Source organism: Gymnodraco acuticeps, unplaced genomic scaffold (genome assembly GCF_902827175.1).
Source record: "Gymnodraco acuticeps unplaced genomic scaffold, fGymAcu1.1, whole genome shotgun sequence".
Taxonomy (NCBI): domain Eukaryota; kingdom Metazoa; phylum Chordata; class Actinopteri; order Perciformes; family Bathydraconidae; genus Gymnodraco; species Gymnodraco acuticeps.
Genome location: NW_022990268.1, coordinates 102,802 through 121,979, shown reverse-complemented (window position 1 = coordinate 121,979; position 19,178 = coordinate 102,802). Strand labels below are relative to the sequence as shown.

General features: G+C 39.4%; 2 protein-coding genes across 2 annotated transcripts in view; one reads left to right on the top strand and one right to left on the bottom strand.

Moving 5' to 3' along the window:
- Positions 1-2,300: 2,300 nt before the first annotated feature.
- On the bottom strand, positions 2,301-9,546 carry txnl1 (thioredoxin-like 1). Its single transcript, XM_034220752.1, has 8 exons — positions 9,251-9,546; positions 7,934-8,030; positions 6,312-6,485; positions 5,273-5,395; positions 5,076-5,145; positions 4,737-4,909; positions 2,628-2,732; positions 2,301-2,534 (listed from the first exon to the last, which is right to left on the bottom strand). Exons 1-8 carry the CDS (start codon positions 9,346-9,348, stop codon positions 2,505-2,507), a joined length of 870 nt encoding a protein of 289 aa, XP_034076643.1. The 5' UTR covers positions 9,349-9,546; the 3' UTR covers positions 2,301-2,504.
- Positions 9,547-13,882: 4,336 nt separating this feature from the next.
- The window catches only part of atp8b1 (ATPase phospholipid transporting 8B1), a 36,446-nt gene continuing 31,150 nt past the window's right edge, over positions 13,883-19,178 (top strand). Inside the window, exon 1 of the mRNA XM_034220755.1 lies at positions 13,883-14,170. The gene's annotated coding sequence lies outside the window, so the exon portion shown is untranslated. The remainder of the gene's footprint in view (positions 14,171-19,178) is intronic.

Below are 19,178 nucleotides of genomic sequence, written 5' to 3'. Positions count from 1 at the left end.
AAGGCAGGACCGCAGAGACAGGTTCAGCCACGACTATTAAACTTCCTATCATCCATGCCCAAAATGCTCAAACATTTGATTTATTTTTGCTATTATGTTGTTCTACACTAGTATACGTCTTTTTGTTAAATCAAAAAGCGTATTGTAAATAACAGTCGTTTTACACTGCATGTGTGTCCCAAAACATGTGGAAACGTATTAAGCCTGGCAGAGGAAGTGAAAACTGTAAGTCACATGACACAGAAGAAATTACATTATCAAGCCTGCTGTGGTAGACCACAGTAAAGTCCTCTCTTTTATTTTTCATATTTTTCTTATCTTTACTGTCTTGAACGAGTGTAAACAACGCAACCCTGTTACTCATATGATCAGACGAAGATAAAATGATCTTTCTTTAGTTAAATATCTAAGTTTGTCCTTGCCTTGAAAGTAGCATTACATTTTACAAATAGCATTGACTCCTAAGGTAAAATCTAACATAAGCTTACTTTCTGAATTACTTTCAAGCAGCAGCTGTCATGAGGTCACAATAAACCTAACCCTAACCCACAATAAATAAGTTGGGGTATAAATGGATTGAAGTTTTCCAACTAGAAATCCAGATGCATTGAGGCTAAAGCACTGACAAATCACATAATCCCACGTTTTGGAATTCCAGAAAAGATCTATAGCGATAATGGCACACACTTTGTAAATAAAGTAATTCAGGATTTGACAGCCGTATTTGGAATACAGTTAAAACGACATTGTTCTTATCATCCACAGTCAGCAGGGTTGATAGAAAGAAATAATGGTATAGTAAAAGCTAAACTAAAGAAGATGATGGCCGAGACAGGGAAAACATGGATGAGATCCTTAGCACCAGTGATGCTAAGCATGCACATCCTACCCAGTGCTAGAGGGCTGTCACCTTTTGAAATGTTAGGAAGACCATATTATCTGCCTGAGTTAAAACCATTTGTAAGAGTGGACGAAAGTAGGCTATGAGTGAAAACACATCAGAATATATGGCAAAAATGTTGAGAAGAAAAGAGATCACAAATGTTCTTATCCCCTCTGCACAGGAAGTACCTGACTCCACACAGACAGTGAAACCAGGAGAGTGGGTGTTCACCAGAGCGATAAAGAGGAAGAGCTGGCACTCGCCCAAGTGGGAGGGTCCCTACCAAGCACTCCTGTCTACACCGACTGCAGTTAGAGTGGCGGAGAGACCATCCTGGATACACCTGACTGTGAAGCTGTTTAAACCTAAAGACAGAAACTCGCCTCTACTGTGGTGAAGTCTGGCTACGAAGGGAGGTGATTCCAATAAGGGCGCTTGTCTCAAACCAGTGAAGAAACCAACAGAACGCAGCTAAGAGTGAACGTTAGCAGGGAAACAGTAACGGGTCTGAGTGATAGAAACTGACGATGTATCAAAGAGAAAGAATTAGGCCATGGCATCCATTCAGATTACATTAAAACATGTGCCTATACATCTTACCTTAAATAACTCATTATACCCTACTGTCCTACTAGGGCATTGCGTTCCAAGAATGCAGGGTCGTTGGTTGTTCCTAGAGTCTCTAAAAGAACAATGGGAGCCAGAGCCTTTTCTTATCAAGCTCCACATTTGTGGAATCAGCTTCCAGTTTGTGTTCGGTTTTTAAGAGTGCGCTTAAGACCTTCCTTTTTGATAAAGCTTATAGTTAGGGCTGATTAGATTCAGTCCCTAGTTTTGCTGATATAGGCTTAGTTTGTCGGGGGACATCGAACTTCTTCCTTCTCTCTGTCTATACCTGTGTACTCTCATGTTCCGAATAACCCAGCTTCCCCAAATTTCTTTTTGGTGTCTATATACGCCGGGATCCTGAGTCGTGGCTGTGGTCCTGGATCATGAGCCCTGGATCTTGAGTCGTGGCTGTGGTCCTGGATCATGAGTCCTGGATCTTGAGTCGTGGCTGTGGTCCTGGATCATGAGTCCTGGATGGATATCCTCGTGGATTCATCTTCTTATTATAGACACATGCATTTCCAACATTTGGACTACCTATGTTGTAAATGTATTATATTTTCAATTTACACACGGCATCTATTGCACGTCTGTCCTTATTTCAGGCTTCTAAACAAAAACACGTTTTACTTCAAGACAGGGGACAGGAAGTGGCACAACGCTAACTCATCTCCTGGTTTATGGAAACATTAATTCACCAATCTGTTAATGATACTATTCTATACATTATTTTACACAAAATGCTACCGTCTATCTGACAATACTAGCTTTTACCCCCCCCCCCCACAGAAAGCAGACACAACGCACATGCCTTTGAAAAAGGATTGTGTTTTATTTACAGTGACTTTCATCAGAATTACAATACAAATCATTTATAGAACCAGTCTCCACATACGGAGAATTTAAATCAGAGGAGGTGAGCTGGATGCTGTGTGTGTGTGTGTCAACTTTGGCAGAGGGAAAGTCCTTGGATGTATCTGCAGCCTCCTCTTCCTCCCCTTATTTCATCTTCTCAGTGACTCTCTCCTTTCTTTCCCACAACCTAGTTAGAAACGAAAATAAAAGGATCGTCAGCGATTACAACGCACTCATGAACACACCTGAACAAAAACAAATGTAGTTATGGCTAATGTACCCTCTTAAAATCGCTCATGTTGGTGGCCTGTACTGGAGTGCCAATGAAGGTCAGATAGTTGATTTTTGTCGTCTCCTCGTCTCCTTGGTTTGATTTGACGAACATCTGATAACGGGGGAAAAAAGACAACACCATCAGTAAACCCACCCTTTACTTCTGGAGTGGTTCAGGTTGCGAACCCGTTTTTTGTCTCTCAATTGAAGCGGCACGAGCTCCCAGCCTCAAGACGGAGCAACAACATTTCATGGGGAGAACAGAAGTGTGTGGCAGAAGCACTAGCGTTGAAGTTGTGTCTCGAACGCCGGACATACATGTGACATTTTTCCATTATTCACCATACTATGAATTATTACCCATTTACTATCATTGTCCTTTTTAACCATGAACATCTGTTGAAAGATTGTAATTATAATTTACATTTGACTAGGCCTAACAGATAACAGATGAATACTAGTCTTATTCTGGAGTTGAAAATGTGACATTTTTCATTATTCACCATACTATGACCCATTTACTATCATTGTGTTAGCAAGCACTTACTCATTCAAATCCTTTATATGGGTCATTCCAAAACTGGAGGGCATTTCTATCCCACCTATTAAACTTCCAATCATCCCAAAATGCTCAAACATGCACTTGGTGTGCGTGCTTTTTTATTATTAAGTTGTTGATATAAGTCTGTAGTAATGATCAAAGCAATTTCTTATATCATAAATGTAACGGTTATTTGATACTGAAAGTGTGTCCCACACTGTCGGTGAGCCACAGCCCCACCTAGAGTCAGCAGAAAGTAATGCAAATAATAATTCCAAAATATATATGTTAAAATATATTTTAAGATCATGTTTAGTCGTCTGATTAGTCATTGCTGTTTCAGTCTGCGTCCTTCCAATTAGTGTCCACAGTGTGCGTGTTGAGCGAAGTGGGGCAAGCCCCCCTCTCTGCTGTCAAAGTGAATGGGTGCTCTACACTGCACATGTTCAGAGTATTTTCCTATTCAATGTGTGTGACAACAAAATAATCACCAGTGGGGCAAAGGGCTGGCATACCCACTAAACGTCATCTCATAATTCAGAGCTGATTGGCTGTAAGTACGTGTGCCATGAAAAGTGTAGTTGTGAAGAGAAGACGAGAGAGAGCAGCGTAGAGCGATTAAAATCAGTAAAGCGGAAAGAAAATGAATGAAGTTGATGATCTACTTCAGCTTGGTACGTTCATCTTATGTCATATCTTTTGTTGATCTTCTGTGTTTTGCCTATAGGCTATTGCTCTGCTGGATCGATTGATATTGTGACCTCGGTGACGAGTGTCTGTGTTTATATATATTAAATGTACCTGTAGTTTTTGCACACCTGGTGGTAAAAAAAAAGACTAGTAGTGAGCAAATGACATGAGCATTACTACTATGAACAAAACAAAGCCAAGAACAGTTTTGACTCTTCAAAGTGACCATATTTATTTTCCCAAATAAACTTCTTGCCTTTTTCAAAAGCCTCGTCGATAGGTAAAAGCCCCGGTGCCTTTGCAGCTGGCTTTGGATTGGCCGCTAGTTTAGCAGCGCAGGCGTCTTCGTACGCTTTTAACACACCATCGTAGCGATGGCGATGTTTCAGGTGACTAATCAGAAGTATTATAGCTCGTTGCCTTTTTCCCTCCTCGTGGAACTTCTGCATTTGTTAATACAAATAGCAAGCGAACTATCTAACTCTGAAACTTTGAAATAGTCCCATACCACCGGCGACATGTTTGTTTACTGTCCTCGCTTCACGGCCGCACACCATTTACGTCACAGCCAGGCATGAGTTAGGGAGCGCTGGATTTGTGAAAAACTCCCCTCTTCCTAAACCACCAATACCACAGTACTGGCAAAACGGGAGGAGCCGAGTGAAAAACAAGCGCCCCTCATCCCAATCCACCCACACCGCAGTATTGTTTTTACCCAAAAAAATATATTGTATATTATCGGGGCTATTAATACTGTTATCGGGTTTATCGGGATGGCGTCATAATTCCTAATATCGGACCGATAATTATCGTGCACCACTAGTATTATTATGATTATTAAACACGGAAATGTTTCAGTAATGTTGGTAATCCTCTCGTCCTTACCGTCACACTCTGTACGTTCTGAAACTTGACGTAGCGCAGAGGAATCAAACCGTCCTCTTTGTAGTCTTCCTCCGACAGCTCCAGAGCCTGAGTGGCTTCACTCCGCTCGGCGTCGTCGAAACTCATGGACCGAGGGAGGTTAATGAACACCTTCACCACCTTAGGGGCTTGGGCTGAAGGGGGGAGGGAGTGAGAGGAAAAGGTGGAAGGAGGGATAGAAAGGGAGGAAGGAGAGGATGTAATTTAGCAGGGAACTTTTTTTTTTATTATTGCAATATCCCCAGATGAAAATGAATAGAGTTTAAGAATACAAGTGGAAAACGTGAATAACAAACTCACCAAAGTCTGAGGAGACTAGCTTCATAGAGAAGAGCTTCACAGGCTGGTTGAAGGCGATAGTTATCAGCAACTAGGCAAGAGGAAAGGACAAAAAAAGACATAAGACAAAATACCATGAAACCCAGACGTGGGGGTTCCCATGGATTTTGAAGGATGGAGAATATTTTTAAAGCCTTCTGAAAGTGTGAAGCTCGTACCTGTTCATCACAGTCAGACTCCATGTAGGAGGAGTCTTTGATTAAGCAGTTATCGAAGCCACAGTCGTCGCTCTCGTTGAGGCACTCGCAGCCAGTTTTGTTGACAAAAGGCATGAGGTCCATCTGATAAAACAAAGGAGAAAGGACTGAATACGCTTCTGGGTTTACGGTTATTTTTTTAACCGGGAAAATCTGTTGAAACATTGTTTATAGTTCATTATAATTTACATTTGACTTGGCCTAACAGATAACCCGTAAATCACAATACATGGTTTCATTTAGGCATGGAGTTGATGCTTAAGTCTCATCGTGCTGTTTTCGAGCGAGACACAACAGCACCAAGAAAATAGTAGTCACAGATAATATATTGCTCCGGGTAAATGCCAATGGTTTGTTTAAGGACGTTACTATGGTAATAAGGCGAGGTAAGGCACGTTTATTTATAGAGCACCTTTCAACACAAGGCAATTCAAAGCGCTTTTAGATATATTATTATACATACTTTTACAATTTCATTCACTTTTATAATGCTGCTACGTACTTTAATACCTTTGATATGTCCTTATTGATCTTTATTTTGTTAACGTGTGCTTGTTTTTAAAATATGATGGTCTACTTATTTTATTTGCCTTTAATTTGAACTATCCTCTTTTCTGTTACGATTCACATTTCCCTGATTTGGGATTTCTGACTCAGAATTGAAGGGAAGATGTGACTCTGGGTCGATCTGCCTTTATTCAAACGTGATATTTAGTTATTTCAGTGCAACCGACTGATTCAAAATGAATCCAGTTCACACAAATACTGCACATACATATTATTGCCTTCTACTGTTTCCAATTTTACGAATATTGTGTGTTGACTTGTTTTGTTTCTGACTCTGGGCTGAAGCAGTTCGTACCTGGATTGATACAAAATAATGTCTTTTTTTTTTACGAGTGGGGGGTTTAGGAAATGTTGATTGGCTGCTTATGAATGGTCATATGGATTCCTGCACCGACACAACCAAAAGCCTTCAGGAGGAATCGTGAAGACTTACGTATCCCTTTGGAATGTCGGAGTCCTCGCTGTTTCCGGGGTCGTTCTCCGTGTGCTGTTTGATCTTCTCCTCCAGACCCGCGGAGTCTGCCCCCTGGTACTGATCCACCCGGACCCGGTTCCTGAAGAACAAGAATGTCGGTGTGGCTGAGATGTTGTTCGCTGCCGCTGTTGCCTGAGAGAAAGAAAAAAGGTTTAATAAAATGTAAAAAATACAGCGAGCTGGATCTCCTGGCGTGCAGCTCTTTTTCCCCCCATGGTTCACCGGCATCCCATTGGTGACTAGTGTCCATTTTAGGTTGCTGTTGAGCATGAACATCACTTCCTGTTGCTTTGACACTGGCTGATATGTTATTTTATCATCCTGAACGGCACACTGTAGTCTATATGACTGAATCCCACATGACAAGAGAAGATAAAATACCGAACACACGTTTAAAAACTCTTCTAAGTTCAGACTACAGGAGAGTGGTGCACTAGTGAGCCTAACTGTTGACACACGATAGGTACTTATAAATGTTTACATGGACTGCCCCCCCCCCCGCCCCCTCTAGGGGAATTCATCCACAGAAAACACACTGGACGCTGCACTAGGTCAGAAACCAGAGGAGACTGAAGTCCACCGTAGACGGACCACTTGTGGACAAAATGTCCTCTCCATTAAAGGCAGCTCGTTGTGGAACAGCCTTCCAACTGAGATACGGGATTGTCCCACTCTCAAAAGCTTCAAAGGTCAACTCAAAGAATGGTTGAGAAACAAACAGACGGGCAATCACCGCTAAATGCACTTTAACACAGGGGTATCTCCTCTTGCACTTTATATGTCGTTGCTGCTATATTGTATCACCATGTCATAAATACTTGTGTATGCTGCTCTTGCTCTTTTGCATATAATGTATTTGTTTTTGCCATGTTTGTAAAATGTAATCTTCTTAAATGTTGTATGTGAGGGACTGCGGATGGAAATGAGCTCAAAGCTAAATCTGGCACTGTTACGCTTGACACATTTGATTGAAGTGTTCATTACTGTGCATTGTCCCTGCTAAAGAAACGATTAAATAAGTACCAGCATGACATATATGTCCCTGATAGGTCAATAAAAACACCTTTCAGAGACAACTTTCCCGTATAATAACATGTTGATGTTCGTTCAGTATCAGTGATTCCATTTGTCAGCATTTACCAAACTTTGACGAGAAAAAAGTCCAATAAGTTTAAATCTCTTCGGTCCTAACGTGCAGCGAAAACAATTCCCACTAAGCACAAAGTGAAGTGTCTTAAATATAGCCTGAACAGGGAGTCAGCACTCTGTGGTTATATTCAGGCTTGAATGTTTTACAGCCTCCTAAGTCCTAATAAGGGATTTCAGCAACATCCATCCCGGGTGGGCCAAAACCGGCCAGAGTATCCTACGTGATCCCCAGATGCTCTCTGTAGAATACAATGAAAACAGCGTTTGATCGGAAGAAGGCAGCATCTAGCTTCAATCAAATGTTAACGGTTTTATTTGATCTAAGAATAGGTAGGGCTAAAGCTGAGTATGATTGTAAAGAGTTACTGCAAAGGGGCTGACGGGACCCTGTTGGATGAAAACCATGTGGGGGATGCACAGATCAGACTTACCTGACAGACATGAACATCTACTTCGAGGAAGACGACGTGTGGGTGCTTGTTACTTAACATGTTGAAAGCTGGAGCTATTCTGACACAGGGCCGACACCTGAGGAGGCGGAGGACAGAGTCAGTGAATCGACAATCAATAAGCTGTGGGGAAAAATGTGGCTGGTTCGAGCTTTTTCTCTCAAGTTATAAATGATAATTAATGAATTATGAAGGTCTCTGTTGAATCACTGGTTAATAAGTCACTCAAATAAGAATTGAATAACAAATTAGACCTTTATTTAGCTACAGTCTAAGATACTTAGGTACACACAGAATTGAGTGATTACAATACAAATAACTGGTTATAACTAATTCTGGATTTTGAAGGCATGTTTTAAGACATGGGACTATAATATTTTGTCTGATGGTAGCTTTATACATCACAACAGAACATAAACAAAAAAGCAATGACATTATCAGCTGACCAACACAATATACATCTGCAAATAGCAGAAAGTTCCCAAGAAAGTGTGTTCGGTGGCATTTCCATTTTAGATCATTAATAGTAAATGAAAACAGGACCTACATATTCATTCATTCATACAGCAGCTGAAGACCCATAAGGTGTTGCTACTGACACTTGATTCTACCTACAGGAACTATTTTGATAAACACCCATCCCTTTGTTTCAGAGCTTAGAAATACGTCTTGTGATTGCTCTGTTGTTCTCACTTTTCCACACGGTATTTACAGTATACACAGAACACACTTCTCAATTCCTAATATGTAAGCAGAGAAATGTGACCTTTTCTGTTTAGTTTCTATTCACTTTTAAATTAGACGTAATGTCACAGTTTTTTCTTAACATTAAGATAAGACTTTATTTGTCCCAAAGGAAATGTTTATGCCTGAGTTACAAAGATACAACACACACAGCAGCACAATAATAGAAGTACCAATTCATAATAAAACTGTACACTATATGTGCAGTAAAAAGAGCAAATTAGACAACAAACTACATGAAAATGAGATGGTCAAATAATGAATAAAACAACTGTAAACATTGCTCAACCCTTCACCATCCAAGTTACTGTAATACTGCCATGTCATTGTAAGCAATATAGCTAGTTAGCATGCTAACAATAGCATGCTAACCTTGCTTTTCTTGTAATGAAACCAACTTCCACCTATCAGATAACGTAGCTACCCAGGGAGTGTCAGCTCCATAAAACACTTAAACGACGAAGCTATGAATGTTTTCCAGTCTTAAGTTGAAAGGAGAGACTATATGCTAAGCCTAGCTAGCCGCTGGGCCTCGGTCTGGTGTGTTTAGCTTACCCAGCCATTGTGAACTTCACCACGGCGAGCCTGGAGCCGGCGGCCGCTAGCTCCGGCTGGAAGTCAGGGTCGCTACCGATCACTTTGACACCCACCATTGTAGAGTTTGCAGCTGTGTTGTTAGTGGGTGCGGGTGATGTTCAAAGCAGAAAACGTGGTTATTAATAAAAAGTGTTTTGTTTTTAGCTTTCTGTCAGTAAGTTAGCTAGCTAGCTGTTTTCGGAGCCACACGGCAGTGAGCTGTTTCAGGATGTGGACTCCTGATTGGCCAATACACAACCGGAAAGGTGGGGTTCTTCTTCTTCTTCTATTTTTTGAATGGCGGTTGGAAAACAGCTTTTAGGTGTATTTACCGCCACCTGCTGGAATGGATTGTGGATCAGCACGGTATAACCCTAAATCACAAATTGTACTTTTTCTCACGGGGCTTTACAGTTTTTATACAGAACATGAATACGCAGGAAATTCCCGGTGCTGTAAGCTTTTTAAATATTTATTGAACAGAGAAGAGTCACTGTGTTTTTCCTCGCACTGCAACTCTACAAAAACTTCCAAGTAAAAGGGGGACTGGTCAGAGGAAGTGAAATTAAATATTATAGCAACTCAAATATATTGTGAAAGACACGTGCACTTGTTGAGCAATTGAAAGAACATTTGTTCATAATGTTGTCGTATCCACAGAATACAAGGATACCGAGCAAAACAACATTGTGTGAAACACGTACAGACAAAGAAATTTAAATAATGTACACATACATAACAGATATAATGTGTGTTCGGTTTCATTCTCAACTTTATTTTTGGTATTCATACATTCATTTATTTATTTATTCCTGTATTTATGTCCACATTTATTTATTCTTGTATTTTTCTATTCCCGTACTTTTTAATTTTTACTCATGGTATGTTCTGTCCTCCATACATGCATGCTCGTTGTGTATAAAGGCAAGGCAAGTTTATTTATATAGCACTTTTCAACACAAGGCAATTCAAAGTGCTTTACAAAAAATGAAAGACATTAAGAAAATGGCATCATTAAAAAGAAAAGCTAATAAAATAAACATTAAAAGAAAAAATACATGGAAAAAAGTTGCAGTGCAGTCTAAGATATGATAGTTCAATTAAAAGCAGCGACAAAAAGAAAAGTCTTCAGCCTGGATTTAAAAGTAGTCAGGGTTGCAGCGGACCTGCAGGTTTCTGGGAGTTTGTTCCAGATATTTGGAGCATAATAACTGAATACTGCTTCTCCATGTTTAGTTCTGACTCTGGGGACAGAAAGCTGACCAGTCCCTGAAGACCTGAGAGATCTGGATGGTTCATAATTTAGCAGGAGGTCAGAAATGTATTTTGGGCCTAAACCATTCAGTGCTTTATAAACCAGCAGCAGTATTTTGAAATCTATTCTTTGACACACAGGAAGCCAGTGTAAAGACTTCAGAACAGGAGTGATGTGATCTACTTTCTTAGTGTTAGTGAGGACTCGAGCAGCAGCGTTCTGAATCAGCTGCAGCTTTCTAATAGATTTTTTAGTGAGACCTGTGAAGACACCATTGCAGTAGTCGAGTCTACTGAAGATAAAAGCATGGACAAGTTTTTCCAAATCCTGCTGTGACATTAGTCTTTTAATCCTAGATATATTCTTTAGGTGATAGTAGGCTGATTTAGTAACAGTTTTAATGTGACTGTTGAAACTCAGGTCAGAGTCCATGACTACACCTAGATTTCTGGCTTTATCTGTTGTTTTGAACATTACAGACTGAAGCTCAGCGCTAACTTTTATACGTTCTGCCTTGGCTCCAAAAACCATTACCTCAGTTTTATCTTTGTTTAATTGGAGAAAGTTCTGACACATCCAGTCATTGATTTGTTCAATGCACTTACTCAGTGTTTGAATTGGAGCATAGTCTCCTGGTGAAATTATTACGTAAATGTGTGTGTCATCTGCATAGCTATGGTAACTTATTTTGTTGTTCTTCATTATCTGAGCCAGTGGTAGCATGTAGATGTTAAAGAGAAGAGGCCCCAAGATGGAGCCTTGAGGTACCCCACATGTCATATTTGTCAACTCAGATGTGTATTTACCTATAGAAACAAAGTTGTTTCTGTCCTTTAAGTAGGATTCAAACCAATTCAGAACTGTTTCCGAAAGTCCCACCCAGTTCTCCAGTCGGTCTAGTAATATGCTGTGGTCAACAGTGTCAAACGCAGCACTGAGATCTAATAATACTAACACTGAAGTTCTGCCACTGTCTGTGTTTAAGTGGATGTCATTAAATACCTTTACAAGAGCAGTCTCAGTGCTGTGGTTTGGACGAAAGCCTGACTGGAACACATCAAAACAGCTATTTAAATGCAAGAAATTACTCAACTGTTGAAAAACAACTTTTTCAATGATTTTACCTAGAAATGGGAGGTTTGATATGGGCCTGTAATTGTTCATTACTGAAGCATCTAGATTATTCTTTTTTAAGAGCGGTTAATGACTGCAGTTTTCAGGGCCTGTGGAAAAATACCTGAGTGAAGAGATTTGTTTACTATATGAAGTAGATCTGAGGCCATGCAAGGAAAAACATCTTTGAAAAATCCTGTTGGAATAATATCAAGGCAGCAAGAGGAGGATTTCAGAAGTTGTATAATGTCCTCTAGGTTTTTATCATTATTCTGATGGAATTGTGTCATGGTGCTTGAATTGTTATTAGGTGGACACAGAGACAACACATTTGCTGTTCCTGATGCAGAGGCACTGACTGCTTGTCTGATTTTCTGAATTGTGTCAGTGAAAAAGGAGGCAAAATCATTGCATGCCCTGGTGGATAGAAATTCAGAGGCTACTGACACTGGGGGGTTAGTTAGTCCGTCGACGGTAGCAAACAAGGCACGTGCGTTGTTTTTGTTTTTGGTAATGATGTCAGAGAAGAAAGACTGTCGTGTGTTTTCAATTCCAAATTATAAAGGCCAAGTCTCTCTTTATAGATTTCAAAGTGAACCTGGAGATTTGTTTTTCGCCACCTGCGTTCAGCTTAAAGGTACAAATTCACTCCAAATCACATCACAGCAAAACCTATAGTTGGGTGTTTCTCATCTTAAAAACACATTGGTGGTCCAGAGGTCTTTTAATTGGTTCTTCATGCAGGTGCTCGAGGTTCAACAACCAGGGGGGGGGGGACATCTGTTGTCTTCTGCTATGCTGATGTTACATCTGGAAAATTGTCCCAACCACTTTGATAAGTGAACTTCTGCATTACATAAACACACTTTTTGTGACCTTCCTCAAACCCAATATAAATCCTGTATATATCATTATTTTACATTTCCGCTTCATCTTCCGAAACTGCAAAACTCTTCTGCTTTTAATTCTGTAATTTGTCAAATGTTGTATTTTTGTTGTTGTAGTTTTGTATTATATGTGTATTTGTTGACTTTTTATTTTATAGAAGTTTTAACAACCGTTTCAAAAATATTTGCTCTTATTTTTCCAATTGTTTTCTCTTACTCTGTTTATCTATGCACCCAGAGTTGGGAGGGTTACTTTAAAAATATGTTTCATGACAATATTTACCTGTTACAAAATGTAATCAGTAACCTTATCTTAGTATTAAATAATTCAATGAACCTGATTACCTCAATATAAATTATTAAAGATTCAAGACAAAGAAATATCAATAAGATGTTTTTCACTTACGTTTTACAGAACAATGTGACCCTATAGAAAAGAAGAAACCAATATATTTTGTTTAAAAGTTATTCCTATTCTCAGTGTGTGTTCCCATGTGGATCTCAACATGTGCATTTCCATTTTAAAATGAATTGTAGCGTTGCAATCCTACCAGTTATCCCCATTTAAAAAACACAGTAATCTGGTACCTCTTTTTTATGTAACTGGGAATACAGATACCACACTTTTTTATTCTGATTATTTAATCTCATTACATGTAATCTAATACTCCCCCGTGATATATATATATATATATATATATATATATATATATATGCTATACAGAACTGCAGTCAACATGCAGTGGTGTCACCCTAAATTGCTCCTGTGGGTATTGCACAGTATTGATGTAGGCCTATTACATGTAGGCTACCCATAGAAACTGCCGGATGCTTATGCATATGTTGGGCAATTTGCACAAAAAACACACGTTTACTGTTGTATACAAACTTAGTTCTGATTGACTTTTTGCAAAATATTTGAATAATTTTGACAATTTTGTGACTTAAAGAGTCACAAAATTACATTTCCAAGTTACATTTTTTTTAGATTAATTTTGTTAAAAGTATTTTAAGCTGTTTAATTAAGGTAGTGGAGTAACATCACGTTATGAATTTGCATTGGGATATTGGTGCATAATTATAATTCATTGCATTTATTGTAGCGCTTTTACAAGTGCTCAAGTCGCTTACATTACATATCATACATGTAAATACATGTAACATAATTCAAATCTAAACTACCTCGCAGCAAAATGTCCCACATTGTCCCACACAAACTTACTCTTTGTCCCACAGGTGGCATGTTGGCACCTTCTCGCCCAACCAGCAGCAGGAAGCGTCCCTGTAAGTGACCACCTGGTTGAAATTAAGGGTTCAATTACACGCCTTTACCTGCGCATCACGTGACAAGAACACCTCAGAGTCCGCGCGCCCACTTCCGCAGCTGCAGCCTCCCTGAATGCTACGCGCTTGTTTTTTTTAACCTGCTATTTATTGATCTTTTAACGCTCGGCTTGTCGAACCGGTCCGGCAGGTTTTGTGCCGGGCAGAGCAGGTGAGGCACCCAGGTAAAAATAAGGGCGGGGAGCAGCCGCTGGAGCTCTGTACAAGCAGGAAGGAGAGGAAAACATGGTGCGGTGATAAAACGCCTCGGACACCGACTGAGAACAGGATACAACTTCATATACTGCCAAGGGACACGGGGTAAGTGTTACAGTTAAACATATACATGTAAAGGCTTGTATTTTGCTTTGAAGTTTTGGGTTTAATGGTGTGAAAACCACCGATGGAGGGTGCCTGTTTCACCTGGGCGGCTCAACCCCCCTTTCTTATCTGAACTAATTTGGTTCCTAATAATGTTCACTGTTGAGGGCTTAATGCTAATTTCAGTCTCTATAATGCCGAAAATGTGTTTCTAACGTTACTACTTCTTGAGTAAAATAGTTTCCAAACAAATAGATAATTTAGGGTAGAAAAAGTACTAGAAACACATCTCCTTCATTACAATCAAACAGCCTAACAACCTACTTCATGGCCTAGTTGAATATAACCGAGCGTTATCGCCGTCAGTTTTACCATTACTATTTAGTATACTAATTGAGGTACTTTACTTACTGAGTATTTCCATGTTGTGCTATACTTTGTACGTCCTCCACCCCACTACAAGTAAATAGTGTGTTTTTACTCCACTCCATTTCTTTAGTTACTTTACAGATTAGGATTAATGATTCGAAATATAATCTTCACTATCAATTATCAAAACATATATTATATATTATTCAGAAGTATATTTGATGCCAATACTTTTGTACTTTAACGTAAGTAAGATTTTGAATGCAGGCCTTTGCTTGTAACAAGTATTCATACTGTTTGGTTCTATTTTGAACTAACTACAAGATCTAAATACTTCTTCTACCTCTGGCTAAAAGCTCATTTCATTCTCCTTCTTGCCTTGAACATATGTTTTCAAAAATTCCATCACCATAGATGATTGAGGCAAAGAAACACATCTCCTCCATCATTCAGCAACCTTTCATTTATAGCCTTTACATCGTACCATTATCACGTTGTACCCGACTGCATTCGTTTTTATTCTTGTAGCCTGTTAGTCTACCTACCTTACATTCCTAATAAAGTATAGGCTACATGCATCGTGGGAATTTGTTCTCCTCCTTCATCACCCTCATCTAAAAAAATGTATGACCTGATGCACGTAAAATGTCATTGAATTTCGGTTTAGCTTCGTTACTTCCTGATTACATTTTTTTTTTTTTTTTAAATGTGCCGATTTGGACACTTTTCACTTAGTTATTTTAGTCCTATGCCTGCTTAACAACATTACACATGTGACAACTTTTTTAAATGGAAATACACCTTATTAAAAAAGTATAAACCTATTAAATTGTAGGCACTACTATTGAAAATGTGTCCCTTTAGGCCTACTATCCAGCTCCATGGTTTCTGCTCCTGGCTCATTTGTTTGACTAAGAAAATATATTCTTTTAGGAATCTGTTTTGTCCATTTGCATTTACTTTACTTTATGACATGACACTTGTTAGACGCTTTTACCTTAAGCCTCCTGGTTTTGAGAGGGAGGAAAACATTGTTTCTTCTAGATGGGAAGAAAAACAACACTTTTGATGCATTATCTAACACAAGGTTGGCATATTCCCACATATCATTGGTCTTATGAATAATATCAAGATCTTCGTACACATCTATAAGCATTCTTTCAAAATCTCCGTTGATAATAAAATGCCTGAATATTTCTGTAAATTAGATCTGTGGCAAACGCATGTTTATGTTACTTCCATGTTTCGTTAAGCAGGATAATCATCACATAATAACACTACTTTTATAGAAATCGCCAAGAGTAAAAACGTAATGTTAGACTAAGAACAAACTACATCAAGGTCGCATGGCTGCGCATCAGCACCGCTAAGCTAAGTGCGGCTAAGTTTCGGCATGATCACTTTAAAAGTCTCATTCAGTCACTTGTTACCAACCGCTCTTTTTTAAGACGCTTAAAAGACAATCACGGTATTTACTGACATATTTTGTGTCTTAAAACAACTTGTGAAGATCTCGTAAGCTTGCAATAACCACATAACCTTATTGCAGGCCTCTAATAAGATCTCAAATCATTGACTTCGAGGCGAGGGACCCTTAAAGCGTAAAAAAGCCATTTTAGCATTCATTCCTGCGTCACTCCATTAGTATCGATGTAGTAATGTTGGAGTTTGTTTTAGACATGATTCAACATTAACGACAGCAGCTGTTTTCTGTTAAACAACAAACTTTGTACATTAACAACTTGATTTGAGAAAGATACATATTAAAGATATTTTAGGAGCAGCCGGTACGTTACTTTATCATATCATCAACTGAAGGCAATAAGACTTCAAGGTGTAGGTTGTGAAACAGACCCTTGTAGTGTTAGTTGGAAATGGTCTGAACACTGTGACCGCTGCTGGGCTGATGTCTCCACCCGGCCCAGATTGTTTTTCCATAAACAAGAAGGGAAGCGCTCCTTCTGCAGCCACAGCAAGTCCTTTGAATATGGAAATGTTTGACTCCTTATGCAAATAGTCAACCTGGAAACCGGGAACTGAAATAAGAAACATTTGAATTGTGACTTTAGAGGCAAATGGGTTGATCTGAGGTGAAGGCGTCTTACTTCTTCCCCTTATCTTACATGACATGTCATTTGTTAGACGCTTTTATCCAACGTGACTTAAATACATTCAGTACTGTGGACGATCTCCACAGGAGCAATTTGGGGTGAAGTGTCTTGTCCAGGGACACAACGACATGCTGACTGCAGTGGGACTTGAACTTGCTATCCCCTGATTCGAAGTCCAGCACACCATCCACTGAGCCACAGCCTCCCCCATCTTACATGCACAAAGATCAAGTACCTGATCTGTTTCGGTCTTCAGTTTTTAATGTGACACATGCTGATTTGTTGTCCTAATTGGGATGGTAAAAACTGGTATTCTTTCTACTATATTGAGTCATTAAGTGTTTCAGAGTAGGATAACGTGCAAAGTAGGGCTGCTCAATTCATCGTATTTTAATCGGAATTACGATTTTGGCTTGCAACGATTATGAAAACAACATCATCGAAATAAAACGATGATTTATTGTTTTTTATTATTATTTATTTAAAAAAATAATATATTATTGGTTTTTCAATTGAATTATACTTAAAGTTCAGGGTAATCAACTGTTAAAAACTACACCTTTTTTTTCAATAAATTGATGTTTTCAAAGTAAATGGATAATCGTTTTTAATAATCGTGATATCAATTGTTGACCCAAATAATCGAGATTATGATTTTTGCCATAATCGAGCAGCCCTAATGCACAGGTCCAGCTGTCACGCAGCTACATGCTAATTGGTTTCACTCCAGGGGATACTGGATTTAGGAAGTTTGTTTAAATACTTTGGCAAACTAATGAATCTCTGGCTAGATCAGTGGTTCTCAAATTTTTTCTGTCAGGCCCCCCCTTTGGAGAAAAAAAAAAGTCGGGCCCCCCCAACACAAGTCAGGCTCAGTGGCAGCGCCAGAGATTTGTTTTGGGGGTGCTGTGGGGTAGCTTGACGTTTCATAGAGGGTGCTCAAACATTTAGGGTTTCCCATTAATGTACCGGGCGCTACAGAGGAATGTTCTACTGCAACAATCCCCACGCATATACACAGTGTTCCAGCAACTATTACAATGAAGGCTTGACAATCAGCTCACGGGATATAGGTGTAAGCAGGGGTCAAGTGCTATTTGTATAGGTGGTGTGTGGACCTCACATAGGGGGGTCCGGAGGCAAGCTCCCCCGGGAAGATTTATTTTTAAATATTGAAGTTAAAAGCATCAATCTGGTGCACTTTGAGAGCAAAATGAAGAGATCTATGGATACCTCTCTCAATATCCATTTGAAACAGAACTGTAAACAGATTTACTTTTTCTTTATAGATATTTTACAAATCACCCTTTTAAACTTTATTCTTGTTTTACTGTCATATAGTATTTCATAGCTGTTTTTCATTTATTCTCTTATTTTTTTATAATGATCATATAAACGTGTGCCTCGGAAATAATTGTTTATATTAATGGTGACCAAAACGTTTGAGACCCACTGAGATAACACAGAGTCCTTTAGCTCACTGAGTCTCTCAGTCTGACAGGAGAGGACTCTCCTCCACTTTGTTGTTGAAAAAACTCCTTATATCCGTTAGCGTAGCTCGCTAGCACCAGAAGCTAACAACAACGATCTCCGGTACCGGTGCGCGCTCTCTCTCTCTCTCTCTCGCGCACACAAAATGGCTCGTTCCACACACAGAGCCGAGCTTTAATGAAACACAGAGACCCAGACGTAATAGTACTGTACTGCATCATATTATTTTCGAATCAATAATTTTTCAAAATATGATTTAAAAAATAAATAAAAGACATTTTCCTCCTGGTCTCTCGCGCCCCCCCTGGCATGCCTCTGGGCCCCCCACTTTGAGAACCACTGGGCTAGATTAAGGTGTTTTGTATGGTCCCATTAGAAATGAGGTTTCACTATGCTATTTATTTGTGAGTAGAGCATGATATCCGGTTCTCGAAACATCGATCCAAAGCGCCACTAGGTGTAATAAAACGGCAACAAAAAGGCCTGCAGGCACTTTAATACAACTACTTCTGTCAGAAACGTTTGTCGCCTGAGACTCTGCAGAGATTTGTTATCCCTCGTTTGTACTGCAAGTACATACCACTGTATGTAAAACAGAAGTCAAATGCCATTTGGCAACGAAGGGCATGACGTTGGTGTGCCTTTTAGTCGTTTATGGAGCACGGCATGAATTCACTTTCTACATCCTCACGATTTCTGCTGGCTTTATACGGACACTGCAAAGTTGTTAATCTGGAAAAACATCGTCATCATTCAGAGAGGAGTGGACCCTGTAAGTCTGGTTGTATTAGTTCCTTGTTCAGGGACTGCCTGTCAATTCAAGGATTCATTGTATGGACTCCAGCTGTGAGTAAACTACTGAAGACTCAATTATACTCATTAACCTGCATTAAACTCCACTTACAACACACACACACACACACACACACACACACACACACTGTGAAGAGGCTTTGGCTCGTTGACTCAATAGGCTTTAGAACTAGTTCTGAAGCCTATCGTGGATTAAAAAATTAGTCAAGCAAGGTTCTCAATGA

Coding starts and splice junctions, on each gene's coding strand:
- txnl1 (XM_034220752.1), bottom strand. CDS start 9,348: ATGGTGGGTGTCAAAGTGATCGGTAGCGACCCTGACTTCCAGCCGGAG. Junction 2,733..4,736: donor AGAACGTACAGAGTGTGACG/GTAAGGACGAGA, acceptor CCCCGTTATCAG/ATGTTCGTCAAATCAAACCA. Junction 2,535..2,627: donor ACATGAGCGATTTTAAGAGG/GTACATTAGCCA, acceptor GTTTCTAACTAG/GTTGTGGGAAAGAAAGGAGA.